Source organism: Pezoporus occidentalis, unplaced genomic scaffold (genome assembly GCF_034315485.1).
Source record: "Pezoporus occidentalis ecotype Australia unplaced genomic scaffold, CSIRO_AGI_Poc_V1 ctg208, whole genome shotgun sequence".
In the NCBI taxonomy this organism is placed as follows: domain Eukaryota; kingdom Metazoa; phylum Chordata; class Aves; order Psittaciformes; family Psittacidae; genus Pezoporus; species Pezoporus occidentalis.
In genome coordinates, this window is record NW_026913943.1 from 1644923 (window position 1) to 1662234 (window position 17312).

At 46.3% G+C, this 17312-nt stretch overlaps 1 protein-coding gene across 2 annotated transcripts in view; it reads right to left on the reverse strand.

Annotated features, from left to right (window-relative positions):
• LOC134163853 (mesothelin-like) overlaps nt 1-17312 on the reverse strand; it is a 19639-nt gene continuing 2327 nt past the window's right edge. The window contains exons 1-28 of one of the 2 annotated variants that reach the window (XM_062619046.1): nt 15923-17132; nt 15370-15410; nt 14789-14810; nt 14652-14679; nt 14123-14207; nt 13011-13172; nt 12395-12597; nt 11947-12038; nt 11342-11472; nt 10634-10755; nt 10059-10230; nt 9558-9773; nt 9280-9450; nt 8132-8278; nt 7935-7984; nt 6992-7112; nt 6614-6699; nt 5900-6029; nt 5588-5778; nt 4684-4774; nt 4157-4268; nt 3748-3932; nt 2854-3000; nt 2521-2654; nt 1863-1990; nt 1190-1284; nt 727-916; nt 1-557 (exon numbers count right to left, since the gene is read on the reverse strand). In XM_062619046.1, the coding sequence (XP_062475030.1) occupies nt 463-557; nt 727-916; nt 1190-1284; nt 1863-1990; nt 2521-2654; nt 2854-3000; nt 3748-3932; nt 4157-4268; nt 4684-4774; nt 5588-5778; nt 5900-6029; nt 6614-6699; nt 6992-7112; nt 7935-7984; nt 8132-8278; nt 9280-9450; nt 9558-9773; nt 10059-10230; nt 10634-10755; nt 11342-11472; nt 11947-12038; nt 12395-12597; nt 13011-13172; nt 14123-14194 (3243 nt within the window). In that variant the 5' untranslated portion in view covers nt 14195-14207; nt 14652-14679; nt 14789-14810; nt 15370-15410; nt 15923-17132 and the 3' untranslated portion in view covers nt 1-462. Of the gene's footprint in view, nt 558-726; nt 917-1189; nt 1285-1862; nt 1991-2520; nt 2655-2853; nt 3001-3747; nt 3933-4156; nt 4269-4683; nt 4775-5587; nt 5779-5899; nt 6030-6613; nt 6700-6991; nt 7113-7934; nt 7985-8131; nt 8279-9279; nt 9451-9557; nt 9774-10058; nt 10231-10633; nt 10756-11341; nt 11473-11946; nt 12039-12394; nt 12598-13010; nt 13173-14122; nt 14208-14651; nt 14680-14788; nt 14811-15369; nt 15411-15922; nt 17133-17312 lie in introns of those variants that run through there. The other variant, XM_062619045.1, reaches the window with a different exon arrangement.

Sequence of the window (17312 nt, forward strand, 5' to 3'; positions counted from 1 at the left end):
TTTGCTTCTGGCATGTTTTACTTACTTCCATTATTTATTTACAATCAGCTGGAAAACTTCACTCCCACTCAGAGGTCTTGGCAGTGGTAAGGGAGGAGGCTCTTTGCACGTTAACAATTACATTGCTCAGAGCAGCCAATTTGCTCACCCTTAAACCCACCAGGGTTGTGCAGTAAGATACTGACATCATTTGTGTCGTGGCATTATGGCTGGGGCTTACCTGGGCTTGGTGTGCACAAAAGGCAAAGATCCTGTTCTGAAGAGTCTGAAGTGTTCCCTTCAGACACAACACTGTTCTTTTCAAGTGATTTGAAAGACAAAAGTACCTAAAAGTGAACCCTGGGCTGCAGAAGTTGCCTGCTAGCACTGAACACCCCCTCACCCCCCAGGCATGGCTGTCCCAACAGGCCTCAGAGCAGGTCATAGGCTGGTATTCCTCATCTTGCTTTCGAGGGGAGACTTTCAAGAGAAGACCCACATGATCAGGAAACTGGTAAGCAGAGCAGGCAGGAGGTGGAATGTCGTGGCCACAGTACCCAGAGAGGCTGAGGATGGTGCTAGAGGAAGAAGAGGGGCATTAGTGCAAAGAAATCAATGACTGAACCATTCCCCCATGGCAAAAAACATGTCTTCATGCCCCATCCAGGGAAGATCTTTGGCTTTCTAACTATAGGAAATAGCCACCCCTAATAGCACAACACTTAGAGGCTCTACCATAATACCTACACTGAAATTTGGGTGTGACAAGGTTGATGTAGCCTTCTTGTGTTCCCCCAGTGAGCCCAACATGCAGTTTATCCAGTTCGGATTGTTTCTGCCTCTGGACCCACTCCCGGATGGGAGAGGTCGTCTGCCATTTGTTCAGATCACCAAGATGCATCCCCAGCAAGCCCTCAACCTCCAAAGGAGTCAGGCTCTAGGAGGAATCAAAAAGCAAGAATTAGAGGTATAAAGCAGGAATGGAAATAATAGCTCTGACCAAGAGCCAGATGGGGTTTCTATTAGCAATGTGAAGAACTAGGAAGACCAATATGTGGCGAGTGGTTTCAACCGGGACAATCTTCCCTTAGGCAGGGGATGAATTTGATGGAGTGCCTCCTGATTTACCCCAATGGACAAACACAACCAAAATCAGCTGCTTGGCACAATACAAATGCAAGGAGCTAAAAAATTTCAAGGTTCAGCTCACCATCAAAGAGTCTCTTCTTAGCTTCATAAAAGTACTAATGTTCATGTTCACGTTGTCCTTGCTTAGAGCTTTGATATCTGCAGCAGGAGCACCCCCTGGGACCAGAAAGAAAGTAGATCAGAGCATGGAGGACAGCATCACACAAGCAATGTGTGTAACATGAATTATGAGCATGGCTCCAGAATTTATTAGGCTGGGCCTGCTAAGAGAGTGAATCCCAACTGTAAAATATATGGATGCTACTTCATTTTGCTGGGGGTATTATTGTGTTGGCCATTAAACCCATCTGTGACAATGCCAGATGCTAGGCAGAAGGGCAAGGACAGTTTGCTCAGGCTGTGAATAAATTCTTGGCTTAACAGGGCAGAGTATAGTTTGTGATACGGAGAACGGCATCAGCAGCTTGATTTCTCATGGATGTAAGCAGATCTTACCCATCCCAGAAGTCATGAGTTTGATGTAGGGTTTGACTGGGATAGTCTGACAATTGATTTGGGTGACTTTAAGTCAGGTAGAGAATCTTTCAAGAGTATTTTACACCATCTACATGCTGGAAAGGACTGAAACTTCTAAAGTTGGCTTTGAAAATTCCCTAATCTTGGATGCATTAGATTCATACAGCTTCTGGCTAAGACCTCTCTCTTTTCCTGTAACATACTTCTCTTTCACATACCTAGATACGGTTCAATAAGCTGATAGTAAGCAGGTGAACGTCGCTGGTTTGAGAAAGCACTTTTTGCTTTAGCATACAAGATCTCTTTTGTGCGTTCTGAACAGGCTGAGAGATTCAGAGATGCCAGTCTGCAAAACAAAGATGATTTAGGAAGAAAAAACTTCAACTTGTGTCCATTTTTAAGTATTCTGAGTAACTCTCTCAGATTCTCTGTATAGGAAAGGTGACTCCCTATTCCCAGTAGATAGAAGAGGTATGGACAGAAGCTAAGAAAAAAACATAATGTCTTAGCCTCCTGCTCAAAATGATGTGTCTTCTAAGTTATGATGGTTCTGGTGGTGCATAAGTTTTATGTGTTTGCAAAGATGTAGTTAATTTCATTTACAGTCTTTCAAATGACTTTAAATTCCATTTCATTAACTCTCTTTTGAGTCTAGACAAAAGCACGCATGCAGACCATATCTTTTGTCAGGTGAGCTGCAATAAAGAGAACTTGATCACAAATCGGAGCCCTTCCTGGCAGGATGGGGAACAGCACACACAGAGCAGGTACTAAGTTGCTTCCTAGATTTCCTTTCACCAAGTGAAAACGAAAAAGCACTTGCTGAGGGGAAAATGCTTTTGCATGAAGATAAGAGCATCACAGTATTTCACTTACTTCAAGCTGTTGGAGTCTATCATCTTCAGCTCAGTTTCATTTAGCAGGCACATGTATCTGGTACCAATTGCATTCAGAGCAGTGACATTCAAGGGGTTTCCCAGGTCAATGTATCGTCTGATTATTACAGAAGCCTAAAAACACATTTGATTTTAACTTGGTTTCAACCCCAAAAGAAAAAAGAAATGCAATAATTACAATAATAAAACCAAATCACTTACAATCTATTAGATTGCCCCTCAGGGAAGGGGCAATCACCTTTGAGCCCACTAAAGCAAGCAGCTCCCAAACCAGGGAGCAAACATAGGCAGTAAAGCAAACCAAAATTCCTACCTGATCATCAAGGGGCTCATTTCTGAGCAAGGCAGCCAGTGTGTCAGCTGAAGATATCTTCCACCTGGAAACATCCTCAGGGGTGACGAAAGAAATGAGAGAGCCCAGTCTGTGGAGCAGACTTTCAGGATACCCATCAGGATACGTCTGTGGAAAGACTGCTGTTATTGCTACGAACACTCATGATCATGCCTGTGTTTATGAATTTATGCTCCACAAAATTAACATGGAAAAGCCCAAAAGGTCTGCAAGGAATAAGAAGCCAAAGCCAGTGAAGTCGCATGAACACATCTGTCCTTTTTCTGCTTCACAGCTCAAGCAAGCAGGTCCTGGGGGAAGGACCAAACCTGAAGCACTGTGAACTGGCTCAACACAGATCTGAGTGGGCAGTGGTGAAGGCTAATCAAATACTGGGAGGAAAATGATTATTCTCCTCCACTTGGCTGGCACTTATGAGAGCCCCTCTGGATACTACATCCAATTCTGGGCTCCCTGACACAAAAAGGACTCTGCCAAAGTATAGGAAAGACCAGCAAGTCTAGCAGAGAGCAATGCTGGATGGGGGGCAGTGGGACTGAGGGAGGTGGGAGTTTTAGTCTGAAGAAGAGATTAGGCAAGGATTTTATTACTGTCTTCAATTATCTACTAGGAGATTATAGTGAGGATGGAGCCACACTCAGAGGTGCACAGTGAAAGGAGAAGGACCAACAGGCAATGAAAAGCCTGATTAGATACTAAGAAACACATATTTTTGCAGTAAAGATGGACAAACATCAAAAGAGGAGCCCAGACACATGGTAGAGTCTCTACCCTTGGAGATACTTAAGTTCAAGTGGACAAGCCCCTGAGCAATCTAATCAGGAGATAAATGGACCTTCTTCAGCCTGGCATTACCTCATCCAGATGCTCCTTCAGCACAGCCAACTGCTGAACACTGAAGGCATAGGTCAGCATCTGAGAGAGATGATTCTCCAGAGAGACATTCTTCAGGCAAGCACGTAACTCCTCAGGTGTGTAGCTAAGGGGCATCAAGTCATCTTCAAGAACGGTCTCTGTTATCTGCTTCCCAGATGGGCAACCTGTTGAAGCAACCACCAACTGTGCTCAGTGTTAAATCCTTGCGCTTCAAAGCTTTGAATGCTCCCTTGTGGAGAGGGACAGGTATGCAATCCTGGCACCACCCTCCTCCTGGGTGACCTGCCACCCAGTATTTCATAGTTCAACCCAGTCACATGTAGGGACACCCACAAGCACTAGGGTCAACCCTGACACCAGGGGAATAGATCAGAGAGAGCTCTCATACCATCAGCACGCTTATGCCTGGTAGGCAGGAGTTCTTCAACAACAGTGGCCAGCTCTTCCCTTGACAGAGGTGAATCATGTGCAAAGTTTTTCAGCCAAACAGTTAAAGCATTCTGCAAGGAAGATGTTTCATCAGGGGGTTATTGCAACCCTGGGTGTTCCACCAACATAACAAGTTGCTACTCACACAGACAATAAACATTCATAAGGTATTATGGGCAGCAGACCTGCTGCTAGAGATCATTCCTTTGGAAGTCAAAGGCAACTTTCTAAATGCTTAGACTCATATCCCACAGCCCATAAATGAATCTACCCCCTTGCAAAGTACTGTATACAGTTATTACTGCTTTCCACCTCTGGCCCTCTTTCAGCAGTTACAGGAAGAGGATGGCCGTGATCTAGATTTGCAGTTCCAGGCTGCTAATCCCCTTTGGTACCACACTGTTAAATAAGACACTACTGAAAACGTACAGGCTGAACAACCCCCATATTCCTTCCATACTGCAGGACCCTCTATGAATAACCCACCTTGGGGATCTGCTGCAAGATGCTGTGATCCAATACAGGAATCAACCCACTGAGCTCATTCAAGGTGAAAGCTGACCATGCTGCAGGAGGCCTGCATACAAGAATTAACAGGGATTAGCTTTCAAGGAAGAGCCAAAGCAGGGAAAAACCCCACCTTAAAGGCTGCCAGGATTATGCCCTTGTAGCATTTGTACTTGAGAAGATTTAAATCCTAAGACATCTCAATCACTTTCTGTTACACACAACTTCATTCCAGCAGAGCAGGAGCAACTGACAGGAACATGAACATGGGCAGCTGGATGAGAAAACGGCATTGAACAAATACATTGTTTTCTTAAGCATGAAAACCAAAGAATGTCTATCACTCACTATTGCCCAATTCAGTGCCAAGATCTCAGCACATCTAACACAGGAAGGGAAGATATTTGGCTCCCTAGAGCATGTCTCTGTTAGATACAGCCTGGGATTTACCAAGCATCTGTCAGTTCAACAGGCAGAAACAGATGCTTTCTGAAAGCCCGTGGCTAACAAACAGCCAGGGCCACCTGTGTCCATCAGGACAGCCTTGGGGAAATTTGGTTAATCATAGAATGGTTTGGGTTTGAAAGAACCTTAAGATCATCCAGTTCCAACACCCTGCCATGGGCAGGGATGAAAATCAGACCAAAGGAAAGGCTTTTATAACTAGCGCAGGTAAAACAGAGGTGAAATCAGCGGAATTCCAGCCAAACCTTTCAGCTGAAAGAAATCAAAATAAACCAATGTAAAAGACGCAGTGTGAAAGTCAAAAGCAAGGGATTATTCCAGTTTCTGATCCAGCTGGTTGGCTGGAGTTCACCCAGGTCTTACCAGGTCAATGGTTTTAAGGGAACTGTTTTGCTGATGCCAAAAGAAAAGCGCATACCCAAACGTAGTGTTACCACTGCTGATGATGCTCCTAATGGCCTCTTCTTGGTCAGGCAGGAAAGAGTCACACTTGCTTAACTGCTTCAGCAGATTCCCACCAGAACTTGTAATGTATTCTCCACCCAGGTCACAGACCAGACGTCCCAGAACCTCTGCATTTTCCTCAGTTACTTGCGTGCCAGGAATTCTCTGAAATAACACAAGACAGAGGCACTGAACACAACTGGCTGCCACTGTAGAAGAGCATTCTTGTTTCTGCTGCCAGCTGAGAACCCCAAGCTCTCCCCAGGCTTGCTCCCTGATCACGTACCAAACATGCTAAAGCTTCCAGGAGCAGTTGTTTCCGCTGGGGTGACTCTCTCTGCAGAAGATCCAGGTTTGCTTCCCCAATATTAGCAAAGTACTGCCTGCAGCTTCCTGTCGCTGCATAGTCTGAGGGACTAGAAAGATAAATACACTATGAATGGTAGTGAATGGTAGCAAAGAGCTGGTCAGGCTCAAGGCTGTTCAACATAAGACTGTGTCCAGTGTAACTTCTTCCACATTTGCAGACTAAACTCTATGAATTGCTCTTCCCAAAGTTCCCAATCCACATATTGCAAAAATCCAGTTTCACCTCAAGGAATCTATTGTGAAACTCATCTCAAAATTGTTCAAGTTTTGGATACAGAACCACAGTGGGTGGCTACTGGAAAAGAGAAATCCACTCTGTTGTTTTCTTTGATGTTGTAAGTGAAAGGCACATTCACATAGGCCACAAAGAACTGCACACTGATTTCATATCCAGACATACTTTAAAAGAGTTTCATACTGTTTCTATTAATATGATGGCATGGCTGAGTCTGAAAAGACCTTAAAACCCATTTGAAAGCTTACTGCAACCTGATTTTACCCCCTGTAAGGAGGCCTGGACAAGTTTGAAATATATATCAGATATGAAATAGTCATTACCAGCTCGGCTATAAACTAATACCTCCTTTTCCCCACTAAGTACCAAGGCAACAACAAAAACCATAGCAGTTACCTTAGAAATAGCAAGAGGTCTTTGGGATAGCTATCTAAATCCTCAGGAATCCCATGCAGAGTCACCATCTTCACTAAGCAATTCAGCTGGAACGACAACACAGTTCATATCAAAGGAAGAAACCAGCATGAAGATATAAAACAGTGTAAAGGTTTTACTCTGCTCCAAGGACAGAAATCAGAGGGTTTGGTTCCTGAGAAACCAACTGGGGTTTGACTTCTCTCTTCAGGGAAATTTAGAAGTGTGGGATGGAGACCAAGGACCAGTTCCATCTGGTCCAGTCCCTTAAGCTCAAAGTGTATTTGTTCTTGCTGAACAATCCTCATTGCTACCTGCATGACAACATCAAACATGGCATCCTGAAACACAGGCACTGACCTGGTCTTCTCCTAGCTTGACATTTTTCTTCTTCATGACTTTAGCCAGCTCCTGAAACCTTTCTTCTCCCACCTCATTGGCAGCTGCACACGTGAAGCCTTGGAGGACTGACTGGGAAAGCCTGAACATTTACAGAAGGCAGATCAGAAGGGCAAGGATAAATACAGCAACCACAAGCCTCCCACAATCCCAAAGCTTAATGCTCTCCAAACTCCATCCCCTCAAAATTGTTAGGCTTGATCTGTGTGGGAGATGAAGAAGACATCACCGGTCACATAAACATCATCCAGAGACTCACAGTGGAAGTGGAAATGCAGGGACAAACTCCCCATCCCAGGCAGTATCAATGTATCCCCAATACAGGATCACACTCCCCACTGTGTTCTCAGTCCATGCCACACACTGAAAGTGAAGTGGAGCTGTGTTGATCCTCATCACTGAAGAGTTTGCAGTCTGGGAGGGCTTAGGGAGAAGCCCTTAAAACTTTCATTGTTTTCTACATGGAAAAGCTTCATGAAATCAGCAGGGTGTCCTGGTGTTGACTCCACTGTTTTTGTAGATGTACATAACAGTTTTCATCATTTTTCATCTCAGACACAAGAGCTGACAAAGGACATAAACCAGCCTCACTGAATTTAATCTCTGGAATAGCACTGTGGAAGGCTGATCCATGAGAAATGCCTTCCCCAAGGCAGTCAGAGCAAGGTTCCAGATGCAGTCTGAGCCAGCAGCATCATTTCAGAAAGCAAGCGTGGCTTACGGGTACATTTTGCAGCTGACACCCTGGTAAATCTCGATGCCATGTGCCTGTGTTTAGGTTTGCATGATATTTCCCATCTGTCGTTAGGGATTGAGTATGATGGTACCAAATGTACCAAAGGAAACATGGAAATTGCAATGAAAGCAAACAAAAACAGGGGGAAAAGAGGAACTAAAACAGTACCTGCTGAAGTCAGGCTCTGTCTTTATCACATCACTGAAAAACACGGCAGCCTGTGAAGCAAAGCAGAGTGTCAATGGTTCGCCATGTTCCTCTGCAACATTCACCTGTACTCGCAGGCAGGTTTGCAGACTCACAGCTCTGCAGAGCCCAAGGCTGACACTGATGGGTAAGGAGGGGACAAGCCTCCAGCATATTACCTGTTCTCTGGTCCATGTTTTACTGTTGAGATCTTGAATATTGGGCTTCTCCTCCCCAAAAACAAGCAATGATTTTGGAATGTAACTGGCCAGAGCATCAGGGACATATTTAACCAGGTCAGCTGGGTGGTGGACACTGGAGGAAAGCTTCAAAAAGAAAACCAAACCAAGATGGATCATACAAACACTGTGGCTAAATTAAACAGTTGCTGGCAAAGAAGTGACAAACTGGAAAGCAGCCAGGCACATTCCCCTGCTGATCATCTGGCCATTTCTGAGACCCAATACTGTGAAATATTTCCTGTTTGACATAATTCATCAGATCAGGAGAGCTGCTTGAGCTAATACCTGGAGTCCCGATGAATGGGAACAATCTCTCTCTTATCAGTTTCCCACTGCCTGGCTTTATGCCTTAAAAATGTTTAACAGGCCAAAAAGGAGGAACATACCTGTCTTCTCTGCCAATGCAAACTATGTCTCAACTTGGGAAGGCACATTACAGAACAATCTTTTAGTGAATGAGATGTTATTTCCCTACTGCTTCACACTGCATCGTTGCCCCAGAACATGCCATAAGCAGGGCCTCTGGTGCCAAACACAGCTCAGAGTCTTTCCTACCAGAGGGAGGATGAGTAACAACAAACTTAAATGCTAAACATGCAACTTGAAGGGTAAAGTCATGGTGAGATGAAAGGCAAAGGGGTTTCTACATCCTACAGGATCGCATGGGGGATGAAACAGTGCATTGCTGAAAGATCAGTCTACTCTAAAAGGGACTTTCTAAACCACCATCACTTCTCACAGGTTCTTACTCCAAACCATGGCAATATCCTGTCTCTGAGAGCATCTTTTGCAAGTCAGTGGGGAGCAGTTTATGGGATTACCCCATAAAGCAACTGTCCTTTTTGCCCTTGTCTCCAAGAGGCTGGGCAGGACACCCTGGCTGGCAGCCAAAGACGTGACACAGGCACACTGATAGGGACTTGAGAGGCTTGTCCTGCTGCACACTCTGTTTAGCAATGACAAACACCCCAAGGGAATGCTGTCTGGGTGTGTGTCAGTGCCTGGCCCCAGGTAACTGCTGTTCCTGGCTGTGAGTCACTGGAGCTTTGCTCATTTCTGATGCCTGAAGAGAAAAGTGACTTCACCTTTTCCACAAATGCCATTTTCAGAGCAGGGGGCAGGGGCAGCATCTGCTCAACAAACTCAGGCAACTTGATGGCTTCCAAGATCACTTCTGAAGGCAAGCTTCGAAGCGTGCTGCTGTTGAGGCCAGCCACCAAGCTCCCCAGCTTTGCCAGGCTCTGTCCATCTGGGATCTGAAAGGGGATACATGCAGGCATGAGTACCTGAAGCACCAAACCTCATTTGCTGGCAGCTACCTCTACCAGGTGTGAGGAGCATTTGTGGACCTTATCCTTTGTACCTGATAGCCAGAGAGAAGCAGTTTGTTGATAATGGTGCTGGACTGCTCAGCATTCCAGCCACGAACTTTACCCAGGGCAGGAATAGATGCTTCAAGGTCTTCATCCCTGATGCGGTTTTCCAGGATGGATATGGACAGCCCAACTGCAGCCTGGCCCAATCCACGCAGGACTTCAGGAGGGAAGTGCTCAAACTTTCCCACCAGAGAGGATGCAACCTGAAAAGTCCCCACATAGACAGAGAAGAAAGTCAGAGAAGCAATGCTACAAACTTTGGATGTCCTAAGGCACTACTTTCTGGCTCAAACTTGTGTGATGAAGCCTGTTGATGGACCGCCTTCCCCTCTGGGAACCTTCAGATTAGGAGACACCAGCCAGATGCCACAATAACAACCTCAAGATGACCTCCAGGAGTGTACACAAGCATGTACACGAATCCTCAATCTCACAGGTTTTGTGTAGGTGAATGGAGAACTGAGGTGCAGGGCCAGACAGGACATTACCTGCAGTTCCTCTGTTGTCAGGGAGGAGGGAGCTCTCTCTCTGGTTATTCCTCTGTGTGTCAGGTTCAATGGGCAGTTCTTGGTGATCCTCTGGGCCAAGCTCAAAGCATCATCTCTGCTCAGGTTGCTCACTGCAGAGGGGCTCAGGTAGCAAACAAGTCTGTCTGGGAGGCTGAAAGTGGGAGACAAGAAGGGGAAGTTGCCAGTATGATAGAGAGTGGCTCTGTCAGACCTTCCCTTTTTGCCAAAGGAAGCTCGTTTCCAGTGCACATCTCCCCTGATCCATTTTAGCTCTGATGTTCCTGTTCAGAGAGCACTGCTGTGTCATGCAAAGCAGCAAAACCACTGCAGGCTATTAGCTGGTGGCTGGCACTGCCTGACAGTCATTGCCCAAGATGTGGAACTTGTGGTCTGGCCCTCCCCAAGATCAAGTGCAATCCAATTATTTGAGGAACAGAAAAAGGCTTTAGAGGTTTCACGGAAGCAGGCATCAAAATCACCAGTTGGGGAGGTTTTGCTAAGTCACAGTATGATGCTAAACTAAGTCAGGTTGAAGATCAGGTCAGGTCCTGTACCTTGATAAGGGAAAACCAGATCCAGAGGTCAGTAGTGAGGTATAGTACAGAGCTGTCTCCCGGAGCAAGGTGAGGTTGCTGATCATCTGTATGTTGACTGGATCCCTGGTAAACCTTTGAAGCTGGTATTGTCATAGGAAACAAACACAATTAATTTAGGTGGATACTGGAATCCTGACAATCGTTTGGGGACAGTTTGAACAAAGCTTGCTTCAAGCAATAAAGGCTTTTTCACCAGCTTTAAAGTTGTGAGGAGAGCCATCTTTTGGTTTCAAGTAATACACTGGGACCTTGTTTTCTTTATCTTTGCATTCTGAGGGCAGGTAAACCTCTGACTACTGTAAGGCACAAAGGTGGCAATGTTGCTAGGAACATGGCCCTGCCTCTGCAGCACCACTCACGCATGTAGGCCTGGTACAGTCATTCACCAAACCAGGCCCAGACGTCAGTCCAGTCTTGAGGCTGCTCCTCTGATTGACTCCAGTTTGTTTTCTGCACAATTACTTATGTGAAACCAACCTGTGTGCAGGTAATTCATGACAAGAAATCACGATGGGGGGAAAAATATGAACTGAAGTGACTGTTTGCCATAAATAAACAAGAGAAATGTTCCTGCTGGCAGGATCTCCATGGATTTTGGTCAGGGCAGGAAGACAACACCCAGGCACTCTGCACACTTCAGGTTCTTCATCACCACAATGCACTTACTGTTGCTTCATCACCAAAAAGCTGCAGGTCTCCAACAGTAGCATGCTCCAAAAAGGATCCAAGATAATTTTCAAACCAAGCAGTGGAATTCAGACCTGGAATGGCTTCACTGTAGCACTTCTGGCTTGATTCTGCAAAACAGGCAGACAGCATAAAAATAGACTTGCACTGTAGCAGGAACTCAGGGGAGACTGTGGGCTTCCAAATGTAGAACAGACTTCAGTCTTATCAGACAACTCAGTCAGCAGGGAGCTGCCAAGTGCCTCTGATCACACATTAAGCTCAAATCCATGTGTTTGTGCATTCAGATTACAAATGCACACAGGACAAGACAGATGCCTCAGTCTTTCACAGCCCTTCAAACATTTCATCACCAGTCTTCAGCTCTCAGAACCAAACCTTGCACTGTTCTTTCACAGCAAAAGCAGTAAATGCCATTTGCACAGGTTGTAAGTCAGCATATAAAAATCCTGGATTAATAGTCTTCAGACAGGGAAAAGATCCTGATAACCACTTATCACTGTCATATTCTCACCCCGTTTCCATGGAAAAGACAATATACTTAAGGCATACTGGTGTTTCTTAAAGAAAATCAAGTCATTTACCATCCTGGATGAGGTAGTGTTTGATCCCAGCATAAAGATTCCTCTGTTCTTCCACTGGAAGGTCAGAATATATGCCATTCAGGGCAGCAACTCTAAAGATGGATAAGAAAGGCAGACATCTCAAACACAGCTGAAGTCAAATCCACCCCTGGCAGGGACAGAAGCTCACAGTCACCTCTGTGACTGCCCTTTCCAACAGCCCCCACAATCATCTGGCACTGCTTTGGAAACACAGTGCTATCAGGGTCATTCCACACACATTGACTGACATAGAGGACCAGTTACAGGGTCAGTGGATGCGTTACAAAGCTTCTGAGAGACTCTACTTGGGCCTCCATCAGTTCACAGTGCTTACAGGGTTTAGCCCCCTCTGTTGGGAGGCTGCAGTAAGGGCCCCTTTCCTATCTCAGCAACATGGACTGAAATAATGGTTGTGTTCAGCACTTACATCATTTGAAATGTCTCACAAGACAGGTTTTTGGCATGAAGGCAAGCAAAGACCTTGGGTTCGACCAGGAATGGTTGAAGCCCCTCATGGATCCACTGAGACAAAACAGAGGGGCTGTCAATGTCAGGCACTTCCAACATCTTCTCCCATAGGCCATTAATGAAGATCATGTTCCACTCCAAAGAAAGAGGCACATGAGAAAACTGAAGGCAAGAGAACACAGGAATTTCAGTGCATATGGACTGCTAAACAAACATTAAGATAAATCCATAGAAATATGAACATTATGGACAGAATCACCCCAAGCAAGAATCCCCTCTGTGGGCAGTGACCCTTCCACACAGTTCAAGTACAGCCAGCCTGTAACTCCCATTGGAACCCCAGGCCTGTGTGATCACTGCAAGTAGCAGTAGGTATGCTCTGTGAACTCATGCTTATTACTTCTGTCTCCCCAGCTATTTTTAACAGCACAGAGCTCTGCAAAGGTGTTGATGGAGATTTGCTGATTGAAATGGTGCCCTCTTCATCAAGGCGATGTTAAGGTGAAAATATAAGGCAATGTTAGTTAATGCCATTAATGCTGCAGGTGAACAAATACTGGATATGTGATACCCACACGCTGGCTGAACATGGTGAGAGCAGCTATAAGCTTCTTGGCATCATATTTGGAAAAGAAGAGAACAGAGTGTTCTGAATCCACAGCACTGGCAGGTTTAGGGGCAAGGCACATATATAAGGATACAAGGAAATCATCTGGAAGGTCCTGGAGCCAAGCACTCTGAAAGAGAAAAGGGAAATGCACACAGAGACAATAAAAGGTGTGTCATATTTGGAGATGCTACAGTATGCAACCTCCTTCAGGTCTGCATTCAGCATTAAGGTGATGTAACCTGTTGACAGAAGAGCCAGGATAAAGTCCAACATACACTGGCTTGAAACAAGTCTAAACTTATCCAGTTCCAAATGCTGGAGCCTTCTGTTACCTAACCTGTGCTCCCCCAAGCAAACGGTGGCTTTAGAAAGCTTTATTCACAATGGTTCCCCACCAAACACAAGCCATCTGATCAAAGTGGAAACTTCCACAGGGAACGTTCTCATTCCAGAAACACTTCCCAGTGAAAAAGAAACAAACAAACAAACAATCCCCTCATAACTAGTATTTGAAGAAACCACATCTTTTTGTTAGAAACATTAATGGGAAAATACAATTGTTGTTAATTCAATCGCAATTACTGGCAGCAACTCAGAGATAATGACAAAAGCAGGCATGGAGGTAAACCTGAAGTATTCCAGATGACATTTTCCACACTGCAATTGCTTTTTATTGTGGTCTACCCCAATGGACCAGGGTTACTTTCATGCAAAAGGTTTGCTTCAATGCTACAAGGCCAGTTTCTAAGAGCCAATTTGTTTTGGAATCAACTTTGCCCACCTTCTCACTCTAGAGGTTTCGAAAAGCATCTCTCATTTCCACACACAGCCCCAGAAAGCTCTCCACTCCTGAGCCTCATGATGTGGAGCACGTGTTGCCTGGGAAGGTGGCACTGCCACAGCTGGATGGTCCCTGAGTGTTTGACCTCATCCATTCTCTCCATCTTGCAAGGGAAACCTTGACAAGGCTTTGGCCACTGCACAGCCAACAGTGAAACTGCTTTTAAGCCCAAAATAGCACTACTGCAAAGGAGAACTAACCACACTAACCCATGAAAAGAAGGGGATTGCCATTACCTGTGCACAGGCATATTGACCAAAAGTGAGGCTGCAGGGGGAGGCTTGGCCATGGGCTACCTCAAGAAGCATCTCTTGGCTGATCCTGGTGGGGAAAAAAGCAAACTTGTTGGCACCCTTTGGGAGCAGGGAGAGGATACTCCTAAGTTGTTGACCCTTAGGTAGAAATCAAGTTCAATGTAAAGTCGAAGCAGACCTGTTTTGAGCCCTATGCCTCCAGGCACTAATCAAGCTAAGCTCAGCACCAGTGCAAGGTTCTGGGAGTAGTAAATCCCCCTGTTCCAGGCTGGCTGACACACCAAGGACTTGCCCTGCCTTTCTTTGTCCCCCACAGACCCAGAGCCCCAGGAAAGCAATTTCCCTTCACTGTTTCAATGAGCGCAAGCAGATCCCTCCCCACTCACAGGCAACCCTGGGACTTTGCAGGGAGAAAGATGCTACACTGGTTTCAGAGGCTTCCTGCTACCCAAAGTGACATCCCCAACAAGGCAGTATCACTCCCAAGGGAACTTACTGATGGTTCACATACCTTTTCACTGAGGCACACACAGCAGATTCTGATTCCCAAAAAAAAGAAAGAGAGACAAAAATAAAAGCACTGTGATAGGAACATGTATACAGAACTACAGGGAATATTCCTTATGGAAGAAGGCCAAAGAAACTCACCATTGACAGGGGAGCTGGAGCACTGTGTCAGGGCAAAGACAGAAAAGACATGAAATTATCATGCAGTTAACGGTAGCACAACATCATTTGGGATCAGTGCATGCAGAGAAGCCTGTCAGCTGCAACCACTTGTACTCAGGTCTGGCCTGAAAACACACAAGTGCTCAGATCCAGAGTTCCCATCTTGCCATCTGCAAAATTCCCATCAGTCCTTGCTCCACACTTCCAACAACAGGGAAGTTCGGGGTTATGGGAGTCCTCCCATCACTCGGGCATGAAGGCCAATGGCAGGGACTGTTCTCCCCATGATTTGAGAGGGGTCAATGGGTGTCACCTTCATCAGTCTGCCTGGCGATGCGCTTGCACTGAATCCCTGCGAAGACCTGGAAAAGCCATTTCCACCTCACCCACTGCTTGGGAGACAAAGGAGAAGGGCCACCTTCTTACTCTGGATCTGGCTTGTAGCAACCAATTCCCACCAATGCACTGCTCTCAGGAAGGGGCCCACAATGACCACCAACCCACACATGATTTGCAAAGACATGGATGACATGTATTTTAAACACACAGGTTTGCCTTACCAGGTATGTCCCAGCCGAAGGGGCAGCAGCCACCTGCCAACCTGGAAGAGAACGTGCCATGATTTTAGCAGCAAATCCAGGACAAAGCTCACTGTCACAATCCAGCCCCTGTGTGGCTTAACAGGCTCTCGATCACTCATCCCACTATATTATGTTATTCCTCATTCTTGGCACTAGATTTCACAGCATCCTTTCCGTCAGACCCTTCTGCTGTTCTCTCTCTGGCTCTGTGAGAGCTGTGACTGGGTGAGCAGACACAGGTAACTCCTCCATCCTCCCTGGGTTAGTCTGGCAGAGGACAGTGTATTAGATGACAAGAGGGACTGCATGCATCCCTGTCTCCAGAGAGGAAAAGGCAGGGAAAGGGTCAGAAACAGAGAAGGACTCCAGGAATGGTCCTTCTCTCCTAGTATCCCTCATCATCATGGCCAGCCCATTATCAGTGTTTAGCTTGGCTCATCATGCCTGTACTTTAAAGCTTAACAGCTTCTACTTGTTTCTTGTGTCCCCATCAACATGTCAGCTGTAGCCAAGCCTCTGTTGTGTTTCATACCTTTTTCCTGCTAAGTCCTCAACTGGATTAAAGTCACCCCATGCTGCAAAGTGCTCAGGACACAGGTAACACCATGTTACAGCCGCAGGCCAGTCCTGCCCCAGAGCTTGACAGAAGGAAGCCAAGCTGTCACTGCTGGCTCTCAGCAGGTCTCCACAAGCCCTCCCCTCATCTGTTCCTTGTTTCCCAACTTTTACATAGTTCCTGATGGTAACTTACATATTCCCTGCCAATGCCGTGCTGGAAAGGTGGCGAAATGCAAGCTTGGGAAACCAGTGACAACAAACAGACTCAGATCTCCCTGGCATTAGTGTTATTTACTTCAGATTAGGCACCTGTCAAGATCAGCATCTTCTCTGAACAGGAAAAAGGGAAAGGTGGGGACTTCCCCTTAGTGTCTGACAGGACAGAACAAGTGAATGGCACCAATGCCACATGCAACGAGAGTGTGAGGGAGACCGCAATGGTTGGAGGCTTCAGAGGTTACACTGACTGTCACTATTTGCCAGCACTGAATCACTGCACAGTTGGTTTTGTCAGTGGGTGTCTCTAATAGTGCATTCAGGGCTTGGTTGTCACCACTGTCACCTCCACCCATCTCCTTGGGGAGCTGTGCCTGATCCCAGCCCATGATGTCTGCCACAGACACCCCTCACCCATCACCAGCCACATGGTGTGCCCAGTCTGCACCATCCTCCTCCCACCCCTTTGCCTACATCCTCAGAGCCATCTCAGTGCATGGCAGACCACAGCAAGCTCAGGGTACCTCCACTTCTCTGCCAGCCTTGTTCACCTGCTCAAGGAGTAACACAGCTCTGGAAGTTATCTCTCATCAGGGAGCACACCACCAACCTCAGTGACTCTGGATCACTGACAGGAGGCTGAAGAGGTCACAGAAATCACCCTCACCCATGTTTCACCTCCTGGCCGATGGACCAGCTTGCCCAGGGCTGGTTGGGTACACTGAGGTGTAGCAGAGCTCAAGATCAGCACAAATACTCTTCAGCATCAGTGACTCCAGCCCTCAGACCCCAGTGTGGGAAGCATAGTTGGGATTGGTGTTATCTACAAGTACTTGGTCAGAAGTGATCCACGGGGGGAATGTGGAGGAGCTGAGCCCCAAAACCAAAACCCAGAAGCTACATCCTGTGGCTCCTCCACTCCACAGGGCTACAGGACTGAGGTAACGTGGCCCAGGGCAATGTCAGGCAAACACACAGTGGTATTTGGGCACTGAAATCAACAGGAGACCCTTACCATGGAACTGTAATGGGGAAAAGGAGGAGAAGGAGGAGAAAGGCAGTGGCTTTCCTGAGTGGGGATGTGTTAATGAGCCCAGTGACCTGTATTAGGAAGGGGATTACAAAATAGCTCAAAGGGATGGATACAC